Source organism: Oxyura jamaicensis, chromosome 5, assembly GCF_011077185.1.
Source record: "Oxyura jamaicensis isolate SHBP4307 breed ruddy duck chromosome 5, BPBGC_Ojam_1.0, whole genome shotgun sequence".
Lineage (NCBI taxonomy): Eukaryota > Metazoa > Chordata > Aves > Anseriformes > Anatidae > Oxyura > Oxyura jamaicensis.
The window spans coordinates 7,496,460-7,520,551 of NC_048897.1; the positions used below are offsets into that span (position 1 = coordinate 7,496,460).

General features: G+C 35.9%; 1 protein-coding gene across 5 annotated transcripts in view; it reads left to right on the top strand.

Annotated features, from left to right (window-relative positions):
• The window catches only part of SHANK2 (SH3 and multiple ankyrin repeat domains 2), a 347,164-nt gene that overhangs the window by 127,004 nt on the left and 196,068 nt on the right, over window positions 1-24,092 (top strand). For all 5 annotated transcript variants that reach the window (XM_035326921.1, XM_035326922.1, XM_035326923.1 and 2 more), the window contains 3 exons: window positions 855-1,164; window positions 5,985-6,154; window positions 19,121-19,234. In XM_035326921.1, coding sequence (XP_035182812.1) covers window positions 855-1,164; window positions 5,985-6,154; window positions 19,121-19,234 — 594 coding nt within the window. The remainder of the gene's footprint in view (window positions 1-854; window positions 1,165-5,984; window positions 6,155-19,120; window positions 19,235-24,092) is intronic.

Sequence of the window (24,092 nt, forward strand, 5' to 3'; positions counted from 1 at the left end):
AAACGTAGTGTCTGCTTGTCTGAATTCTTGTATGGCTGCAACACTCTACTAATAACACCGATGAAAGGATAGGCCCTCTGGTTTGTATTGGGTTTTTATTGCTTTTGTTTTCTGTTATGACTGTTTCATTAACTAGCATATTGCAGCCTTTGGATACAGTCGTGTTCTCCCTGGGACACAGCACGTGACGATGTGAGTGTATTACCCTGGGGTAATATGCTCTATATACAATAGTAATAGATGCTGTAGAAATGCCTAGATTAGAAAGAGAGAAATGCCAAGGGATTATAGCGGTGTAATAGAGTTCTGCCAGGAGAAAAATCTATGTCCTCGATTTTTAACCTGGAAGATGGGGATAAGGTGACTGTTAACACTACAGATTTCAGGTTAGGCCTGAATTTGTGATAGAACTAAATTCTCCCAGTTTGGATGCTGATTGGAGAAGGAGGTTTGGAGATTGTGCACCAAAACTTCTACTGATCAGCCACATTCCTTGGCTTTCTGACTGAAAATGAGGGCACAGAGTAAATATGAAACAGTATGACCCTCAAACTTGGTGATAATTAGGTGTTTCCCTTTACTTAGACCATAGTTCAGACTGCTCTGCACACTCACATTGCTGGCATTGCCCAACTATTTATTAAAACCAGTAAACAGGTTAATATTGACCAGTTGTTTTCAGTTTTAATGATGTTTTGAAGATAATAAATTTGATTAGATATTCAAGCAAGGTAGAGTTTCTGTCTCTGAAAAAAAAAACAATGCCATATGTTACTAAATCTTTTTATGGGGTTGTAAGCGTGTATAAATGGTAAACTCATCTGTGATTACTCTGTATGTCTTTCTTTACACAGTGCCCTTTAGAGAGGCTCCTACCTACTCAAACAGAAGGCGGAGACCCCCAAGCACCTTAGCAGCACCCCGTATCTTACTTCGTTCCAACAGCGACAACAATCTGAACATCAACAACCTCCCTGAGTGGTCAGCCTCCTCTTCTGCCTCTTCCCACCGCAGCCTTTCACCTCATCTACTTCAACAGATGCAGAATAATCCTAATGGAACTGTAAAAACTGTGGGGAGTTACACTCCATCCTCCCGAAGCCGGTCACCATCCCTAAACAGGTTGGGAGAGGATGCCAAACGGCAGCAGCACAGGCACATCAGGTGAATTTTACATATTTGCACAGTATGAGATCTTTTAATAGCTAAAATAATGATTATATTTAATAGCCATGTAAAATATTTCTGAGATGCTTGGTCCCTGGAGAAAATTATTGGTCATGCCTGAAACCTGTGTTGGATCTGCGTATGGGTGATGAATCAGGGACTGTTTCTCTTCTGCAGAAGAGTTCTGAACCAAAGAGGAAACCAGAGGGAATAACTGGAGGGAAAATGTGGGGCTTTACAGGAGGTTGACTGAGAGCAAAGGGAGCTTCTTGAGATGTTGGTGATAGGTGTCAGGGGCTCTTTTCATGATTATCCTTGCTGCAGGGTTTTTGCATTCCCTAGGACTTTGCTACTTTCTTTCCTCTCAAATTATAAATGTGATTTAGCAGGCACTCTCTGCAAATATCCTGCAGCTATGTCCCACTGGAGGGCAAATCCTGACTAATTAGAGTGATGTACATATTACAAGTAATATAATAAAGTAGATGATTATGTCTATGTTTTGATCACAAATGAGGGCTTCAGCTTTATGAAACCACTGTCCTGTGAACAGGTAATTACAGCTTCTCTTTAAGGAGGATGTGGGAAATGCATCTGTTAAGTGTGCAAGTGATGGAGCTGAATGAGGATGATAAGCCAGAAGGGTTAAAACTCAGGGCTAGAAAAATGAAGGGAGGCAGAGCTGAGTACTGATGGAAAGAATCAGAGATTAAATGTTTTGATGAAACATGTTTTATTCAATTGTCATTTAAAATATCAGGTTTGTCTGTCCTGTTTCGTAATACCAAAAATCATCCATTGGTCAGTGCAGAAAAGGCAAGAGTATTGTTAATCAATGCAAATCCTTGTTTCTCTTTGTAATTTGTAGGTATCTGGATCTTTGCTTGCATCATAATTCTCTTTGTCCAGTGAAGGGCTACGAAGCTGGTGAAGGGCTTGGAACACAAGTTCTGTGAGGAACGGCTGAGGGAACTGGGGTTGTTCAGTCTTGAGAAGAGGAGGCTCAGGGGAGACTTTGTTGCTCTCTACAACTACCTGAAAGAAAGGTGTGGGAAGCTGGGGGTCGGCCTCTTCTTGCAGATGACTCGTGATAGGACTAGAGGGAATGGCCTCAAGTTGCGCTAGGAGAGGTTCAGGTTGGAAATGAGGAGACATTCTCCTCAGAAAGAGTAGTGAGGCATTGGAACGGGTTGTCCAGGGTGGTGGTAGTGGAATCACTGTCTCCTGGGGATGTTTAAGGAAGGGTTGGACCTTAGAGTCGCTTAGGGACATAGTTTAGTGGGTGATATTGGTGGTAGGGGGATGGTTAGACCAGATGATCTTGGAGGTCTTTTCCAACCTTAATGATTCTATAATGTCGTTAAAGATACTTTGCATGTTCTTATTCTCTCTTTGGCTGTAGATGCCTAAACTGACAATAATTATTTGTGCTGGTAACAATACTGCTTGAGAGTGGAAATGTGGTGCTTTGTAAGAAACAAAACAAAAACCAAAAAAACATTGTCTGAAATGTAAGAATCCCTGGAAGAAAGAGGACCTGAGTATCTTAAGCCAATAGTTTCATTCAGTAGAGCAAGCTACTGTTACTGTGCTATATGTTACAATAATGTCAAAAACTCATTTGGTAATAATATGGATGGCACCTCACAGAGAACCAAATCAGCTTAAAAACATGTTGTCCATAATGAAGCTTCACTTAGGTGAGGAGGTTTTTGCAAGATGTATTTTGCAGAATGAGTGCCCTCATGTTCTACTGAGCAGTGCTGATGCCACCAAAGTGGGGGGATTTACCTTGTACTTGACGACAGCTTTGGCTGGAAGGGATTTAAAGTACCTTTACATCAATATCCCTGGGATAACACACTTCCTAGATTTTCCTAGAAATTCCTAGAGTATAAACAGTTCTAGAACAGAACTGTTCTATAAACAGTTCTAGAGTATAAACAATTTCTAGAAATTCCTAGAGTATAAACAGTTCTTTCAGGGAGGGTAAAATGATAAAAAAAAAAAAAAAAAAAAATTGAATAAGTATTTGAGTAATGTTTATTTGCTCTGGCTTTATTTAGCCACATTCCTCTTCCCTTTCTGGGAGCCCATGATTTTGAAAACTTTCATGAATGATAGTGGAAACAAATTTCCTACCTGAAATGTTGTGGTAATAAAATGGTGATCTTTCTTTTAATGTGTCAGTATGGCAGGTGCATAAACAGCTGTCCAGCTGAAGATCTCTCTGTGATAAGTACCATCAAGACTTGTTTCAGAGATGTCCAGAGCACCCACAAGTACTCGGAAGAGAACTGGAACTTTCTAAATGTAAAGTCAACCAAAACCATCTTATATACAGTCTCTTCCCGCAGGCAGTGCTCTTTTTCTTGCTGCAGGCCTGTTTTGCAACCCTGAATGGCACCTTACATGACACTTTCCTCACAGATTTTATTCAACTGTAAGACTACCTACTTACTATCAGCTAAATGTGGGAATTGTTACTGTCTCTGCTTATTATGTGCAAAAAATACATTCACCATGAAGCTGTTGCTCCCCTTAGCTAACAAAGACCTTTTTGACATCACCATAGATTGGATTTTGAAGCAGCAGCAGCAGAAGGGACAGGGTAACAGAGAAGGTCAGAGTGCAGAAGGGGGTTAGCATCACCAGAGGGTTAATGAGGTTTCAGAGGGCTGTGTGCCTGGTGGAAAGCAAAGAGAGGGAGAGTGGTGCTGCAGGGGTCCTTGTGATCATTTCAGCCCATCACTCAGGTGTTTATCTTCTCACCAGGCTGCTGCTTTCCACACCAAACTGGTGTTGTGAGGGTCTGAGAGAGGCTTGGGAACCAGCACCATGATTAGTGAAAGAAGGTGCCTGCACAGACTCAGTCAGGGCTGAGCTGTCAGGGGTGGCCACTTTCTGGGTGAGAGGGGAGCACATCTGCGTGTATTCTGAAATCCCCACATCATCTGTCAGCTCCTTCATGGCACTGGATGTGCTGGGCTGGGAGCCCAGGCCTGGGGCATAGGGGGAGAGAGAAGATCTTTTTAAATAAGTCATCACTCCTATGTTGCAGCCATGATTTCCTTTAGTAAGCCTGTCCCATGAGAGAAGATGCCTTCAGTGCAAAGCTTAAATGTACCAGTCCCCCCTCCTCTTTCAGTAAGAGAGAAAATGAACAGTCTTTGATAGGAGGTAAATGCAGTGCTGCTACCTGGTTGCTACCACATTAAGCAGAAAGTGCAGCTTGATACTGGTGGAAGTCAGATGTATAGCAATACTTTATCAATCTGGATTGTTAGCAGTTATGACTGTTTCTTCACCTAAAAGGAAAATGGAATGGAACAAAAGAACAGAAAACCGAACATCTTTTGCTGTCTTGCTTTATGCAACTGTGAGGGCCAGCTGAGGTTTCTGATGCAAATTCCTTGACAGACTTGCAACCACTTTTAAACATTTAAGGAGTGCTTATCTTTACTAGCACCTGTTCACAGTAGTAGAAAATCATGACAAGGTAAAGGAAGACACTATTTCAAGCAGTGAAGAAGTTACTGCAGTTAAATGAAAGTGTTCCTGATAAGAAGGATCCACTATGATTTTTAGTTTTGAGTTTTTTTTTGTGTATGTCTGTTTTGTTTTGTTTTGTTTTTTACCAGACAACTTCTTTACCTATATTGAGAACCTCACTGACGCCTATTTTGGTAGGTGATTGGTCAAAAAATAAAGAAGGGTGAAAAACAGTAAACACCAGCCTTCACAATTCATTTGCTTTATAGCAATTTGAGTTCATTTCTTTCTTCTTAAAAGAACGTGGAGTGTTGCAATGCTTGACCACCAATTACTTGTCTTCTTTTGGTACTCCTTTTCTTCAAAATTTTTATGAATATTCTTCTTTCTCACAATTAACTTCTGTTTCTAGACTTTGTGTAAGACCTCAAGTTTTTGCATTTTTCTTGTAAGTTAAATAGCAGGGTATTGGATTTTTTTTGTGTGTGTGATATATCCTATAAGTTTTCCACCTTATAATATTTATAATATTCCACCCTCTTTCTTATGCTTTATTTTAGACAGTTCACTCATTTTTCTGGGGTTCTAATAATGATCTCATATATTTTCCACCAATTTTCAATAATTTATATTTACCATAAGTAGATTGTGTGTTTTTTGATGACCTATGATTTATCTGGGCATAGAACTCTGAAGTCATTGTGAGAGCTATTGATTACCGCAAATAAATAATGATCTTTTGGAGAATATGTTAGCCGTAAGAACCTTGCTATGTGCACATTCAAATCTAACATTTAGCTGCAGGCCTTGGAGTGATAAAGTAACTTGATTATTTAGTCCATAGTGGAGTATGAAGTAACTTAAGTATTCAGTCTGTTCAGTCAATAATTCAGTTGTCTCAATTGTTCAGTTAACATTGCAATGTTACAGAGATATCCATTCCCAACAAAAATTGTAAATATTGATGTGTTTCTGATAAATTGTGGTTCTAGTAATGTATGGTTTGCAGATAAATTTCAAAATTCATCAGGGTCTGGAATGTGCAAGTTCAATTTGTAGAAATAAAAAACTTTACTGTTATTTGTTTTATTTTATAGGCCATCATATTCAGATGCATATTTATCATGTTTCAGACAGAAAGCTTTCAACAACTGAAAGCGTATGTTTAGGATGAAAAACGTGTATTTTTTTTTCTGTAGGTTTAGATGTCTTACTGGAAGATGATTATGCTATTCACTGCTTAATTTAATCCTGACAATGTGATGGTAGATAGTTTGATAATTTTAAATAACCTTTTTTTACATATATATAATTTCAATTTCCAGTGCCGTTTACGGTCCTAGTGCCAACAAGGATACTCTGTCTGCCTTGGATTATCAGGGTCCAAAGCGCAAGCTTTATAGTGCTGTACCTGGAAGACTTTTTATTGTTGTAAAGCCATATCAGCCTCAAGGAGAAGGGGAAATTCATCTGCACAAAGGAGATAGAGTAAAAGGTAAGTAAGTAAGTAATTTTGAATAAGTACTTTCTTCTGATAGATGTAAGTTTTATTTTAACATTCTTTTTTATTTTAGGAAAAAAAGTCTGTCTTGTGTTCAACAGAAATACTTTTATGCATTTGTTTCTTTAGAGGGTATTTTGCTCCTAGTTCTCTTTTGTAACCAATGCATTTTTGGCTACCATTTCAACTGAGATTTCAAACTATTATTAAAATTCAAAAATCTATGCAGTAACAGCAGCATTTTACACAGAACATGTAATTGGCTTCTGTAGTCATTATAAAAAGATAACATCAGAGCTTCAAAACTTTGTAAAATTGTCTGGTATCCAAGCAGCTCAGGAAGGAAACAGTGATAGGGTCAAGTTTGTCTCAAGCCCTTTCCTCAAGGAACAATTTATTGGTTATATAGAAAGAGTCTCCTCCCAAGACTTATGATAAGCAGGTAGAAAGAGTCTAGTTGTAAATATTCTAGGGAGAAAGTATAGTGGTGCACATACAGTTTCTGGCTACTGGTGCACTTCCCAAACAAGATGTTAAAATCAAGGCCAAAGTTTGTGTTATTACTTTGCAGGCAATAAGTAATTCCAGGTTTACACTGAGAGTGGGAATGTGGTTTACAGGATTCAGCTTCCTAAGGGTGTGTTCTTAACGCAGTTTCATCTGTGGTATTGCACATCCAGATAAAACTGGAATTAAAGGACTTTCTGCCCAATCTATACAAACATAATTACTGTTATGGAAGGAAAATAAAAGGGAATAATTTCATTATGCTAAATAAAAATGTTAAAGAGATGAAATTTTTCCTGCAACTGAAACTAATCTTTCAAAGGAAATTCTCTCTTCCTTCTGATCCTATGAGTAGTAGTTAGAAATAATCAGGGAGCCATTAGAAAGTATTTTTTCTGTTTTGTATTTTTGGAAATGGCTGATTCTTGAAGCATTTGAGGGTTAAATAATATTTGTTAACTGAGATCTACAGAAGGCATAGAACAAATCTCAAGAATGCTGCACTTTAAAGATAAAGCATATGCAAGATGTATTTTAAATGCAAAGATGAAGGAGAAGGGTTAAATTTAGGAGAGGTGGTGATTGCTATAGGGCTGAAAAGATAACATTTCTGGGAGATTGTGCTCTGATCTGGTAGGAAGCAGTGATTATGAGCAAAAAAAATAGCGCACAAGAAAAAAGTTTGGAAGAGCCGATATGAACATTTGATAAAACATTGTAGAAGTTGTCAGGTAATGGGAGTTATCTAGGCTAGAGTAAACTTAATAAAATCAATCAAAGCTTTGAAATTATAGAATTTCTTGGGAATGCCACATATCAAATAAAGTTCAACTCACAAAAAAACAGAACTGGCTTCAAATTGAGAATGCTTTGCATGGTCTGGGAACCAAATTTGTAAGTATTCAGTATATGAGAATAAATGCAAGAGAAGTAATGCATAATATCACTTCACAAAAGCCTTCAAGAGTCAAAAGAATGGATATAACCTAGAGAAAGGTAAAGTTACATTATGAGTAACCGTTATGCAAAACAAATTGAACAAGTGATCTTTCAAACTTTTACATAAGAATATTGAAAATGTGAAGGCCTGGGGTCTTGTATGGAGTTTGTTCACACTGAAAGGGTAGAGGAACAAAACAGTGGAGAAAGGTGCATGTTGGTGAATTACAAGAAAATGAAAAATTGTTGCATATAGTGGAAAGAAAATGATAAAAAATTGAAACTTAAGCATGCCCCAGAACTCTTTCCTTATGCATAATCTCAGAAAATTTAATACCATGAGGAAGAATTGCTGGTTCCTACAAAAGGTGAAATTTGTGGAGTTAGGAGTGGTACAAAATACCTTTCAGCATCAGGCATGTTAGTAGGTTCTACTAGAAGCCAAAAAATAAAGAATGAATATGGTTGGCTCTTTGGGGGCCATTGTATCCCTGTGCAATCGTGTTCAACTGAGTTGCTGGTTTTAAAGATATGGTAATATTTTTCTTTATGAAGAGGATGTAAGATCAACATAGACCATAGATTCTTGTAACCAGAATAAAACAACAGAGACTCCAGGCAGTTCTTGAGGAAGGCAAGACAGAAACTGTGTTCTCTGACAAAAGTGGGAAAAGTATTAACACATTGCTTAGGATGCTGAAATTTGTAGAAACATTCATTACCAGGCTGCTTGTTTACATTAGAATTTAAGACTACTACATATATAAAAATGTCCAATGAACAAGGGATTTAAATTTCAATGAAGAGTTTAATATTTAAATAAATTAATTCAGGAGGCCTCTGTTCTAAGTAACTGTGACAGTAGCTGGAAAACAATGCAGGAAGAAATTTGTTCACTTTTCAGATGTTCTTACAATAGGATGATCAAAACTTGAAACCAGTGATTTTGTGGGGGGACGCTAACTAAAGAATGTCAGAATGGTGAACTAGAAAATGGGGAAAATTATGTTTACTGAAAGTGACTATAAATTATTTATTACTGTTACAAAAAGCAGGACATATCCATCTAGCATCTAATCTAATCCCCTACAGGGATGTTTCAACTTCAAATACATGATTTGCACATTGAACTAAAAGCTTGCAGAGATCTAGCATTTGCAGACACACTTGTTTTAGAACATTTTATAGAACTTTGATACAGTGAATTCTAGTGAGACTTTTTATAGATGTCAGTGCTTTTAGGAAAAGCTTGGAAATAGGAAAAAAAAAATAGTGCTACTAAGGATAATGTCTTTCTGAGTGTAATTTAAGGCTGTTTACACAGAAAGGCTGGAACACTACATAATAGTTTCCCATTGCTAATCAAAGGAACAAGTTTCAGAAGCAGAAGAAACCCTATTTTGTGTTACCATGTCAATGGTTCCTCAGGTGTCACAAAAAATATGTCAGAATGCACACAACAAGAATGAAGAGTCCAGCTAAAGAGATGGTGATGCTTTAAAAAGGTCTCAGTTGTACAACAGTATGGAGGAAGAATTCAAACTTACCATATTTGGCAAAAATACAGGTTCAGTTAAACCTGGATTCACATCATTGTTCCAGTGGAAAAGTATTTATTAATACAGAAGAAAAAAAAATGTCCCAATGGGAGAGATTGATCAGCTCCCTCTCTGAAAGCACAGGCACTGGAGCTCTTAAAAAACTCAGTATTTCTTCTGTGCTGGCTATCAGATCTGCCTTTATGACCAGAAGATCCAGTCAGTATCCATTATATTTTCTATCATTTAGAGACTTGCTTAGCAAGACCATAGTCCAGTCAGCACTGAGGTTTTGTACAGGCCACAAAATATCCTATTAATACATTTTGTTTATTTTGGTGGTACACATAGCTGTTTGAGGTTTGGTGACTTGCTGTATGCTGTCTTTGGGAATACCCTAGCCTCACTTTTAAAAAGTAATAAAGCTTTGTCTTAGCCTTCATATACCAACTTGAGAGCTGCACTCTTCTTTTTAAAACCTCGATGCTATCCCAAGTGCTTCTTGGGTTGTGTGGGAGGGATACAGACCTGTAAGGGAATTCCCCGAAAGATTCTGGCCCCTGTTCAGTCTGACCATGGAGAGATTCTCATTGCTGAGTGTCCCATGAAACTGATTGCAGTAAGGATGTAGTAAGGCATTTACCACAGGGACAACAAACCGGAACAACATATCAGAGGAAAAGATAAATTAGGAAATGCTTTTATAGCTTTTATTTTTTAACTTGCTAAAATAAGGTGGGACGCAGAGGGAGATGATTTCCTAAGCTCTTGATGAAAATCACTTTTATCAGGTGAATATAAGGTAGACTTTTTTTCTTTTTTCTTTCTAAAACCTCTGAAAAGTGCATGAGTGCCAATAGATCACAGTAGATGACATATAAAAAACTGCTCAGAAAAAGTTATGAATGGGCAAGGTCCAAAGAAAATGTAAACTAAACAAAATGGTCTTGTATTAATAGGATATTACATAGCCTGTACAAAAATATCTGCTTTATTTTTAGTTGTTAGTCATACACACTGACATCATTTGTGTGTCTGCCACTCATGAGAGAAGGACCATGGTTGTTGTAAAAATAAACCTAATATCTTTATTTGTACAGGATTTATTATGAAAACATAAATGAGAAAGAGCTAGCTTCATTCCCCATTGAAACATTTTAAACATATTTTGTTTCTTTTTAATTTTACACCTAAAAGTCCACAGCAAGAAACCTGGCTTAACCCAAGCACACATACACACATATATATAATGTAAAGTGCCTGCAAAATTTATTTTAATAATCTTTTTCATTGCTAGATATAATTCTTAAACTGTAAGTCAAACGGCATTTTTGAAACTAAACCCAGAGATATGAAGAGAAGGCAATTTTTGTAAGGGCTTTGTGAGTGAAGAATGAATAGTTTTCTGTATCACAAAGACAAAGCAACAGGGAAGAAATTTATGCATTCCCGAGAAGGTTACCTGTGATTCAAATCTGTGCTTGTATACCTTGTTGTGAGGTTAACAGATGCTACTTCTACTTCTGTTCACAACAAGGAGCAGACAATCTTCAGTCTCTTAGAAGCAAAACCAAACAAAAAAAAAAAGTTCTTAAAAAAAAAAACAACTGTTATATTAGAGCACATCTGAAATGAACACAAATGATCCATTAGTGACCTGGAAAGAAGAAAAAAAATGCTAAAAAAAAATCAGATGCTTTGAGAATTTCGGATTCCTCACCCTGCTCACAGTTTTGCTCTTTATGTGTTTCTATCATTATGTGCTTTTATTATAGTATTTTCATTTGCCATATGATGTCTAGTAATTCGTTCTAATTTTCATGTGCACAAACTGTGCTCTACTGTGTCCTACAACTGTAGGACACTGGTCTTTTATTTTTACATTCATCCCTTATTTTTGTTGCCTGCCCCGATATCACCATCTCTTCTGCTTCACCTAGAAGGCAAATGCAAGGGCCAGTTTTGGAAAATGTTCGGTTTCTTTAAATGTTACTGTGATTAAAGAAATTTTCTAATGTTCACTGTCTAGTGAAAAATGGGGAGTTATTTCGGTGTCTCAAATATGCTCCAATGTAGACTGTTTGGGGAATCTAGTCAGATGCTTCCTGTGCAGGCACAGTTTACCACATCCAAGGTCTGCTCCCAGCTACATTCTCTTGTGTGAGAGAAACAGAAGTAATTCAGTAGCGGTGATTCAAGCATCTGTTCTATCAGAAAGTCAGCAGTTCTCCGCATTAGAAATACTGACCCTTGCTACACTGCTTTTATTTCAGCATGCTCTCAGCCAGTAGGGCAATCCAAATATATCACTAAGATTTTCATTTCTTGTGAAATCTACTTGTAAGTCATTTTGAAAAAGAAAGATTATTAAACCCCTGCTGTGCTTGAAAATATTGCCAACAGACAGTGTTTGTGGGCAGTAGAAAAGTTGGTCTCCAGAGCTTTTGCACTTGTTAGATTAGTAAATAAAATACTGGAAAGGGAAAAGCTACAGAAATGCTTTGTTTCTTCAAGAGCATTTTGTAACTTATGTGAATAAGCATGGCAGCAGAATTTAACCTAAGAGGTTTGCATAAGTATTGTTTTGCTATAAAATGTGAAGGATGACATTAATGTGAACTGAAATATTAACCTTACTCAGATTCATTGGTCTATTTACCTTCTTTAGTGCCTCCTGACTTGATCAGTTTGACTGAAACTTCTAACAAATAATTATGACTCATCACAGACAATAACCTAATTTATTTCTTCCAGTTGCTTGTACCTGAAGAACAGGAGAGAGAGTTGTGCTTGTGACCAACACATGAGAGTGCTGGGACAAACACAAAGCCTTGCTGCTGCTCCAGCAGGAGTGCTCGCTTTGCTATGGAGGCCGCAGGAAGGTAGTTAGGCCATAAGACCATCTACAAATCCCCATCATCTTAGCTTATGCCTACTTAAATACAGCCTACCTTCAGTAAACAGAAACTGCCCCAAAATATTCAATAGACACGGAGTACCAGCATGGGGAGCTATGAACTGGATATGTGCACACTAGTATCGTCTGACGCAGCACTACCGACTCTAGATCTGAGTTGGCTTGGGATCTCTTTCAGATTAATTCTCTCTGCTGTGTTCCTCCAGCCTGTAGTTTGGGCATTACTGTGGACAAGAGCAAACTTGACTTGGCCAGCACCTTCCTCAGCAAAGGTGGTGATAAAAATTACAAACTCATAGATTTTTCCAGTGCTTGATTTGAATTTCTCTCTCAAAACAGGGCAGAAGAATTGTTTCTCACATTTTTTCCATCTCTCCTTCCCTTTCTCCAAAATATTGAAGAAACACCCAAACAACAGGGGAAAGATTAAATTCACAGAAAGTTTTTAACACAGGTATAAGAGGAAGAAAAAGATATATAGGGCCAAATCTTGACTTGAACAGCACAGCTTATTCAGTTCCATTTCAGTTGAGCTCTCTTGTCTCAGATTTAGACAATTAAGGGCAGATTATTGTATTTGTAGGCTTTGGCGTAGTGAATGGTTGTTCTGTTAACAATCCATCATTGTTAACTACTCCTCAACCCAGGGCCTGCTCCTGAACATCACTTGTTTTATTTCTTAAGAAAATACAGGTGATAAAGGAAAAAAAAAGCTGCTTTGAGTCCAGCCTGACATCAAATGTAGCCATGGTGACTGTGGCTGTAACACGTACCCAAAACCTTAAGTTAAGGCTCCTCCACCTCACTGTCCACTTGTGGTGTGCATGGCCACAGAGACTGATGGACAAGATGTGCAGGAAGATCAACCAGGAGACGTACAGCAAGATCAGGGTCTTGTAGTTAGACTGTTACTAGAAATCAATTTAATACAGAATTACAGGTAGGTAAGGTAGTTTTTCAGATAAACCAGTGGGGTCATTTGGATTATAGAAATTTGACTAGATTACCCAAAGTCACAGCTGATCACACATTGGTTTTGGAGGCAAAACTGGAAATTAAATGTAAATTTTGAAAGTGAGGAATATTTCCTGTCCATGTTATTTCCCTAATTTCAATTCTCTGTGTAGTTCTACAGCCAGAGATGGGGAAGAACTGCTGCATTTGCTTCTCCACTAAAAGAAATGTCTGTGGAGCCACAGTTGAATTTGACTGTTCAGGTCAATCATGCAAAATCATTAACTGCGGATACACAAGGCTGTCCTTCCAGATTGTACGTGGACTGCACAGGAACATTTTCTACATGGCAGCTGGGGCACAGTCACTTGTTTGCATGCTGGAGGCCTTAACATGGTTGTCATCAGGACTATAGACAATTACTTCCTTTCCAGTCGTGTTGCACTGATCTCAAGTTATGTCAGTCTCTCTTGATTATGTATTTTAAGGCCAAAAATGATCTGCCCATAAGGCAGAACAGACAGATCCTGTTCATCATTAATCACAGCGAGGGGATGAGGGATACATGTCAGGAACAAATAGGGATAGGTAAAGAAATGGAGAAAAAATTAAACTAAAACCACATTTTCAGAAAAAGCTCTATCCTTAAGAGAAAGCAAGATTAAGTTGTAACTTGTGCTGACCTTCATTTATTTGGCTTGTAAAATGTGAGTCAAGGTGCACTGCAGATGCAGAGAACTGCCACCCTGCACGGTACGTGTCTGTCAGTTTACTTTTCTATTTACTTGGTCACATCCAAACATAGGTTAAACATTGACCCTTTTGATATTGAAATGTATTTGAAGGAAATAAGTTGCTATTATAACACAAGACTAAGAAAATACATTTTCAGTTGTGACCTTTTTAAGGAATGTTTTAAGCAAAACTTTTCTTTAGTGAAATATGTATTCTTGGATCTTGTCATTGTATTCTTGTCATTTGGAAGCTGTCCTTACTAAGGGCAGATAATTCTGAAAATTTACATCAAACAACAGTTATTTCTAAAAGAGAAAAGACTAAATTAGAATATTATATATTTCTGAAAGAAGTTGGGTCTCTGCCACTGGAAAAAAATACATAGTTTAATTAAAAAAAAAAAAAAAAAAAAAAAACAATAACAAATCCAGAAGATAGATTGTTATATCAAGAAACACAACCATAGCTCAGGTTTACACTGAGCCTTCCTATCTACAATTCAGATGAAAGACTTTGTTTCATTAGGTAAATGGCACTTTTTAGCAATAACTCAACAATAGAATCAAGGTACATAACACGTTCAAACTACAGTTGGAATTGAAGGGACACTATTAACATCCCTTTCAGATTAAGAAAGAAATTCTGATTTTTTCTGCTTTCTACTGTGAGTTCCAGAAGGCTTTCAGTTTACATAATTCCACCTCTCACTAAAAGTATTATGTTCAGCTGCTCATGATTTGCAAATATACTTCCTTTTAGCTCTGATGGCTCTTAGATCAGCATAGGCTAGTTCAGATTTTTCAGCATGTTTTCAACTTCGCATTATTGCCATTGTGTTCAATTTTTTTTTTTCTTGGTTGTAGATTTATTTTATTTTCCAGAAGATGATCTGTCATTCCCAAACCATATCATCATTTCTTTTCCAGGAAAAAAAGAGTGCAGTTTATACACGCACCAAAAATTGATTGTAGATACTGTGAACCAGCTTCAGATATACCCTGTAACAGCTTTAGAAAATGGTTTGTATTTGGTTGTAATTTCCATTAAAACTTTAGCAAATAAAGATATCTAGAATAATTAATTCATTGAAATTTCAATATTAAAAGAAATTTGGAAATTGTTTGCACCAAAAATTGATGGAAAAATATTCTTACACTCTATTTCACGATTATTGCATAACGATAGGAGCTATAATGTGGAAGAAAACAGCTTTTGTTGTTGTTGTTGTTTGGATTAATGTGAATTTTGGATAATATGTAGTTAAGCTGTTTGAGGTAAGGATGTTACATTAAAATTAGTTATAATATATACGCCATCAGTAAACTTAGAGAAGAGATAAAAACACCTTATACTAGACTGGCATTATATATAATTTCCTTATTATTTTTTGGACTTTGTCAAAGCAGAATCTGGCTGGTATTAGGTATAATACTTTAATGACATTAAAGTATAAGATCCTGATAGACATCTGCTTATGCATATTTTCATGTTATTAAACTTTTTGGTATTTATCGGATTTTGATTTGAACTTTTGTTCATATAATTAAACATAATTCTTCTTTTTAAACTATAGTTTTGTTGTGAAAAGGCATACCAGAATTCACAATGTTATTAGAGTATTAATTTTACTCTTGTAACATCAGATTCTTTTTTGTAATTCATATTGTGTGTAAAGAGACTGTGGCCTCCTCTTGCCATAGCAACCACATCTTTTGTTTTTACTAAAAGAAAAAAAAATAAACTTGAAATGGTAAAGCCTAATTATTAATTTTGGGAAAGTTATCCTTTGATTTACCATTGTTATATCCTTCAGAGAGGAAAATGTTGATTAGAAAGTCTCTTGCTGATACCAAATTACCTATTACAGCATATCTCTTATGCACTACTTCGAGAGAGAAAGTAAAGAAATTAAGGCCACATTCTGAAAAAGCTTTAATGGTTATAAAAGATATATACATATTTTTTATTTATCCTTTAAGTTCCCCATTACCCACATTGGAATGCCTGAAGTGTGGCCAGTTTTTATAGATATGTAGATTATTATTGTTTTGTCTCCTGCTGAAGAATTTCTTATTAATGCTGAAGAATTTTCTTATTAATAAAACCTGAGATTTATTTAAAAAGATTATTTCAAATTTCAATTTATTTATTTATTGGTAGGACAGAACCTACATCTTTATCTCAAATTTTGCATTTTGAGTATTAGGTTAAGTATGTGTTTTTCCTTCATCTCACCAAAAATTCATCTTGTCTCAGTACATCAACCGTATTGCTAGTTTTTCCCCACATTTACCCCTTGTGTCATCTGTGTGCCTCTTGCAGTTCCATCAGGTTTTCGCCTCCTTGCTTGGAACCCATAATGCTGTTCTTCCTTAATAACAAGTCCAAAGGCCCAGTTATTTTCTTTGTAGATGTAATCTCTAGTCTTGAACCAGAATGGTGAAGGCTGGCTGCATTCTGGCAATACCACATTTTCTCTTCTTTCTCTTTTCCATAGATGTTATGTCTTCAGGCATGTATAAGGGTATTTCTGCTTTGCTCTTGCTGTTAGCAATTGCTAATATTTAGTAGTCCATGCAATAATGATCTAAAGTGGGAGTGTTTTTGCTTCGCATGTCTACTTTTCGCCTTGCACTCACATATAGACTTAAAAAGCACATTCCTTCTCCCATCTTGACTGGAGTGTTTTATCAGCTGCTACCATAAACTTATGAAATTACTCTATGGGTGTGATGTACCCAACTTCTTTCTCACAGTACAAATGCTTTTTGGAGATTGAAATATTAATGTAATTCGGAAAATCAAAATAGCAGGTCTGACAGATTAATAAAATACTGAATTAGGGAAGTCTTTCTTAATTGCGAAGTAGTTTTTGTTCTCCCTATCTTGCCAGTTTGTGGAGTGAAATCAAGACTGAGATTCAGAAATGAGAACTCTCCTCACCATGTGTCTTTCACTGTCTCACATTTTGCAGTTTCTTTCAGCTGGTTGGAATCCTTTATTATTTGAAGTTAATCATGTATTATTTTAAGTTAAATCAGTGTACAATAGGATTCTACAATACTTACAATATCTATATGTATATTATTTATTACGTCTTCCTACTTTATTTTCTTATATATAAGAAATACACTTTATTCTTATGTGAACAAAGGGTACGTTGTTAAAAATGTATTGAAAGCTGATGAGGAGTTGGTATTGGGTGTATGAACAGGCTTCTGTTTTATGTAACATTGAGTTATCAGAGTTACTTTGGGTAGTACTATACAGAACCTTTAACAATTTTCAAGAACAACTGGAATTTATCAACGTGTTTTTCATTAATTTTGCCCCAAATTTATATTTATTAATACTTTGATTTATATATTATTTATTTTATTTAAATCATTAAAGGACAGATCCTGTTTCTTCATTTTGACTTGCATTTCAATGTAGAGATGCAATTTTCTGCTTATGTAAACATTAGCAATAGGTCTTAGGTAACTAAAAGAAAAGGAATGCTAAACATGTTTTATTTGGCTTCAGTGTCATGGTGGAGTTGTTGCCGTCTTCCAAGGTCATTGCCCTTCCACATTAGCTCTTAACTTCCTAGTTAGCTATAGCTTTCCTCACATACATGAAGTCTGAGAGGTACTTGATAAACTGTAAATTTAAAACCCATCCAGGTATAAGATTTTGCCTTAATGGGTGTTTCCTGGGGTTTATTATCTACTTCTTACTGAAAGTGATCTGTAAGTATGCAGTTCATGGAATCTGTGTATCTGAATGTACAGTAGAAAAGAGCTTAAAACTGATCTATTTAAAAACATTTTTCTGTCAAATTTCTGTTATTAGACATTCATGCTCCGTAGGCAACAGCACAAATAGCTTAAGATTGCATTAATGACAAACTAGGTAAATATTTAATTTCAAATGTAGTTTTATAGATCCTGATTTTTCAGATCAAACTTCTTACTACTCCTTTAGAATTATCAGTATATATATATATATTTGCCTATCATCAATTTGATTTTTCATCTGACTCTGTAGTAGTGCAAATCAAGTTCAAATTCAAAGCCATTGAGTTGCAGCAGTTCCACTGATACAGAATTCAATTGCAGTCAGGCTTGGGGACTACAATTTTAAAGCTTGATAAGGCATGTTTTAACAGTGCAAAGAGTGCTCATGTTGGAGCTCATCAAAATAGCTCTGAGCAAGTTAATATCCCTATCATACTGCAATACCCTGCAGAGATATTATTCCAGGTCCTGAAAACCATATGCATATGTTAGGAAAGAGATGAGCTTGGGCTAATTAGCCTTGATTTTCAGCAAGGCCAGTTAGCTTGGCTGCTTAGCTAGCACACTGCTAATGGAGCTGTGCCGCTTCAACTTCCACAGGCTTATTTTTGGTAGCTCAGGGACCTCTAGGCTGAACATTGTGTTTCGTACAGATGTACTCTGTAGACCTGTGTTGTACAACCAAGCCGTTCCCAATCAACCTATTTAGAAGAGCTACCTGTATTTTTATTGGTCTATAATATAATATTTATTCTAACAAAATAATGTATAGTGTGTTTTTTAATAGAACATTTATGTTCTTTCCATCCAGTGATTGATAAGAACTTCATCTCCAGTTGCTTACTAATAGAAACATACATTTTTATTCTGCAGTCTTTTGTTACAATGTTTGTTGTGTCCTAAGATTACTATCAAGATAACTAGTACTAGAGTAAAAAGCTTTTTCTTCATTTGGCAAATCATTCTGCTCCCAATTGTCATTATCTTCTACAGAGAAAAGTCACTGAAATGTTTCAAAAACTGTATGTTGTGTATCACACCTATACGATATTCAAGTATATGCTGTATACGCAAACCATTAAATCATATTACTTGACCTACATTACAAATCTCTGGAGCTACCCACTAAATGAAGTGGTATCTTTGCTTAGGAAGTACAAAGCAGATGAGACTTCTCTCTGTATATGCATATAAACAAAAACCCAATTTCAGTGTGGGTCCAGTGTTACAACATGTCGAGCACTTCAGGTTAATTTTAACAGGCAAGGCAGAATTTTGGTATTAATGTGGCCATGCAGTTATCCCTGATAAAAACAGGAATGCAAAAAGTGAAAATTGAAAAAAATATGTCGGTCACAAAAACTTGTGACACAAATGGTTTTGGGAAGGGGTGGCAAAGACTGATCAGGAAGAGTCTCATTTTAAGGTTACCCTGAGCCCCCTTTTGAGGCACTGGAATTTGAATTATTGTACAATGTTTCCTCTTACAAACACGATAGTCAATTATTATTGAATGTGTTATGTAAATAATCTTGGTATTTATGTTAGAAGAGAAAAAAGTCTAATGCTTCCTATGTGTCTCTGTATTTAGTTTTAAGCATTGGTGAAGGTGGATTCTGGGAAGGCAGCACCCGGGGACATATTGGATGGTTTCCTGCAGAATGTGTTGAAGAAGTTCAGTGTAAACCAAATGAAAGCAAACCAGGTAATCAGATCAAGTTCTTGTTGAATTCTAACAATGACAAATGTGATGTATCTGGACAAGCAGAGAAGCAGCCTAGATGGTAATGTGTTATACAGCAGTGCTTTTATGCAATATTAGAAATTGGAGAATTAAATAAAGCTGAGCTGCTGAATTAAAAAATAAATATGGGTTTATTGATCAGATTTTACTGGATGCTGTCCAAGCAAACAGTGTTTCTCATGAGGGACTACGCTGTGAAGTACTGCAAAAGCTCTAACATAGCAATGTAATCAGACATTTTGTAAAACATTATGCTGTGTTTTATTTTTTTACAGTATTGGAGAATGACTAATTAGATAAATAATACAAATAAAATTGGTCAGTCATCTCCCAATCTGAGGTAGTCATAGAATGTATTAATCTCTTTTTCATGGAAGTAAGGTTCCTTCTGTTGACCTTTTGCTAAATTTTAGAGGAGGCATCCATTAGGGCATGTCCCACTACAACCTTACTGATTAAAAATGAAACAGAATTCTCTGTTACCGTACACTTCAACTGCCATAAGTAAAGGAAGAGTGACTTTAGGCAAACAGTCTTTACTGTTCGTGTATAATAAAAGAAAGAAAATATGTACACTGAAGCATGTTATTTTAAGAATTACCTAACATCTCATAATTTCTCTCCTTTTAAGAATCAAGATATGAGGGCATACTCTCTAATTAAAAGCTCATTATAAATGAGCTTTAAGAATATAATTAATGTTCTCCATGAGTGTGTGCAGTTTTAAATTAACTATTGATGTGCTTTGGATCTCTGATGTATTAAGAACTTCCTGGTAATACACAGAAAATACACTAAAATTTATACATAGTATTATTGATTCACGAACATTATTATTTTATATCTGTCATTATAAACTACACAGGCATACTTGTTTTACTTCTTGCATGTGCACTAAATAGGGGTATATGTATAAACAAGATATAATGAAATAGAATTCACTGGACAAGGTAATTCCAGGGTAGTAAGGATTTGGAAATGTTTGTAAGATTTGATAATAATTTTAATTTCCTTGCTCACAATGGAAGCTGAGGTAAGATGAACATGAAAAGGTAGATTCTATAATAAGAAAGCTTTAAAAGAACGAGGGAATGAGGCATCGAGAACACTGCTCTAGATAACTATGCGCTGTGTGAAAAGGTTATACTTCCTCTTCCATTTCTCTTCTGAGAATTTAAAAAAAAAAAAAAAAAGGAAGAGGGGAAGAGGCAAAACCAAACTTAATATTTGAGAGAACAGATTTAGCCTCTAAAATAGTGAGAATAGTTGTGATAGTTGTGTAGCTCCTGAAAGGGCTGAAGAAAAAAACAAACAACAACAAACAAACAGAATTTAAAGTCATAGAGGAATATTAAACAAAAGGAAGATTGAGGTTGGAAATGGCAAATCTAGGAGCAATTAAGTTCTCAAGTACTAGAAAGGAATAACAAGTTGAAATTCCATTGTAATTTCAGTTTTTGGAAACACTATGGAAAATGAATAAATCCAGTCTGTGTGGGACATGAGTTATGGAAGAGCCACACATCAAATGTTCTGAAGGTCCTTCAATAACACCTTGTGGCCACTCAATTGAAAGACTTCAGAAAGATGTCTGTATAAGTCATCATAAACATGTTTCTTCATTCATAGCAGCTCTGAATTAAATTTGAGTTGTGCATCTGTGTCCAAGTATGAAAAAAATACTGGGAAGGGGCATTAAGTGAAGTTCTGAAATATGAAAGTTTTGCATCACTTTTAGTCATATGCAATGGTTTTGAAAAAAGAAGGTAATCAAACCTGTTTGTCACAAATCCTTTAAGCTCTTTTCAAGAAACAGTGTAGGAAGTAAATTCAGTATATCATGATTGTTTTAATATGTGACAAGGTTGTTTGCAAGCAAATATTGCTTTGATCAGACAAAGTAAAATGCAAATTAAGAAGAAAAATGTTGTGAGAATAGCAAAAGGATTACCAAATCTGGAAGTGCTGAAAGAATATCAACAGAAACATCTTACAAATTTTCTGACATGAAATTACGAAAACTTATGCCATGTGTCTAAGAGAATTTACTCAAATTTATACTTACTGCATACTATTGTCTTTCTGATTGTTCTTGCATTTGTTTATTGTTTAATGTTAACACTAGTTAAAGTCCTTAAATACAACATTCTTCTTCTCCAAAAAAGAAGAAAATATGATTAAACAAACTTGAATGGGAACATGTTCTAAACCTTTGAGTGCATTCATGTATTTTGCCGGGCTGTCTGGAAAAAAAAAAATAGTGTTCTGGCCTGCAGCGAGGGCATAAATGAGGTACATGCTTCTGTGTGTGATGTGATAGAGGCTGGGGCTGAGTGTGAAATATGTGAAATGCACACTATGCATCATATTATTACTGAAGTATGGTATGGACTGAAAGCAGCTGGTCACTGAATTGCTCAATGCAGTCAGTTTCATTCCTTTTGCATAGGAAACAATGGAAATGAAAGAAGAGAGCTTTACAAGCAAAAATCAGTCTGTACTCCCTCCGAGTACAAATGCAAAAGTAATTCAGAAAAAATGTGTTAAGCATGGTGAAATGAGTAGAAATTAAATTAGGTCTGCTGGGACTGCTGAAAGAACATCAGCTGAGAAACATCATAAACATGTGGAAGTTGCAAGAATTTGCATCTTGGACTTTGCAAAGCAGCAGAACTCCTTATGATAATGATTTAGTAAGTAGATCATCTTAATGTGTAGGAAATGAATTTCAAACTTAGCTCTTTTCAGATCAGGACCAAAGCAACAGTTCTTTCCTACAAATGAGATTTAGGAACATTTCTTCAAACAGCTTCCCTTTGCTATTAAGTTTGAATAATTATGTTTAATAGTAGCTTGTCATTTGCACACCATGAATGAAAGAAAGAGAAATAGTTCTTGGAAAAAACAAACCACAATTAAACACTACATGCCCAGTAAAACTGGCGGGCAGGTGTTTCATGTCATGCTGATGTATAATCTCACTTGTAAGACAAGTTCAATTTTCAGGGAACTTCATTGCCATCCAGACTCTTTGGTGGAAGTAGGCAGCACATAACAGCACCTGGTTCCTGTGATCTCTTCAAAGATATCATGCTAGCTTGGCAAGTTCTGTTTTCCAAAAAAAAGTCATATTGACTGGCATTAATTCTATACCCCTTCTTTAATCCTTCATTAATTGAGACTTGTAGGAATTATTCCATTATTTTGCTAGGATTGATGCTAGGCTTATAGGCTTTTAATTATCCAGCCTGTCTCATTACCCTTTAATAGCACTGGCAAAGAACATGTTTTCTTTCAGTCTTATGAAGTTTCCTTGGTATTTCAAGACCTAATGAAAAACGAATAATGACAAAGAAAATAATTATCAGTGGTCTGCTAAATTCCTTTGCTTGCTTTTTAAAAATTCGTAGGCACAAAATCTTTGTACCATCTCATTTTAAACAGTGTAGCTTGCGTAAGCAGTTTTTAACATTCACCAGCATCTTTGTTAGAGTCAAAAGTATTCCTTCAGGTGAGATGTATACAGCATCTTATTTTTTTCTCCCAGAACAAAACCACAGTACAAATGTTACATACTTTTTCTTTCTGCATTGATGGTTTTCCTGTAATTTAGTTATGAACAATTTCCATTCTCGATTTTACATTTTTTTTTTATTCCTAAATATTTTAAAATATACCATTTTCATGTGTGCCAAAGTGTTCTGGGTGGGTTTAGAATGATGCTATGTGCAGGAGAAGCTTCATACATACGAAATCCAAGTTAACTGAAATTTATGGAATTGTGAGGTACTACCTAGTGTTAACAGACATCTTAACAGGATTTATTAGCTAAGGGGTGCAGCTCACAGAATCACAAGTCATCTTGGATCTCTGGCCGCAACAGTTTGTATCCACCAAGAATGCACTATGGCACAGCTATAATTTTTCTATCTGTGGAAGAGCAAGGCTTCCTTTTACCCATTTACTCTCCTCTTAAAATTTGTTTTCATTCTTAAAAATATTAAGAATTGCTGCCTAATATCATCCAATGGAAAATGATTTACAGAAAAATAAGTTGTCCATAAAATCAGCTGTCCATCATCAATGGAAGACACTTCTTCCTCCTACTTACGTATAGCTATTTTCATTTGCTATTCTTCCATCATAAGGTATTACTTTGACTTAAGAGATTTGCTACAAAAATGCTTTTTATTGGACTTGTGATTTTATATTCCATGTCCTTCAGCACTAAGATATAGATAAGCTGATTGCTTGTAGCTGAGGTGAAGTTTTCAACCTAGAAGTTATCTTTAATTACATTCTGTCTTTACTGTATATTATTCCTTCCTGCTGTGTTCTCTCTCTACTGATGTGCCTGTAGAACTTTTTACAGATGATACTGGAATGCAGGCAGACTCAGCATGTCTTTTAGTAATTCTCACTTTAGTAATTCTCTTTCATCTCTTGGCCTTCTCAGTGTACCTTTCCTTGAGTTCCTTGCTCATCTTTCATATCCTCTTTGGGGTGATTTTTCACTAAGGAGCAAACTCCATGTGTTTTTCTGTCCTGTGGCCTTAGGGTACACATTATACATAGTTGTAGCATGTCTAATTCAAGGGGTGAGGAGAAGATGTGACATTGCAAATCTCTGGTTCGTATACCAGTTGATTTCCGAGCAAGTTAACTTTATTTCTCAAATTTTGTCCTTTTCAAATACACATCTTTTATTTACCTTCCAATTCAGTGTAATAGCCAAGCTTGTCTAAATCCTCTTTTACTTTTCCTTCCAATTTTCTACAGTCCTTTGTTTCTGACTTGTATTTACTGCTCAGCTTCTCAT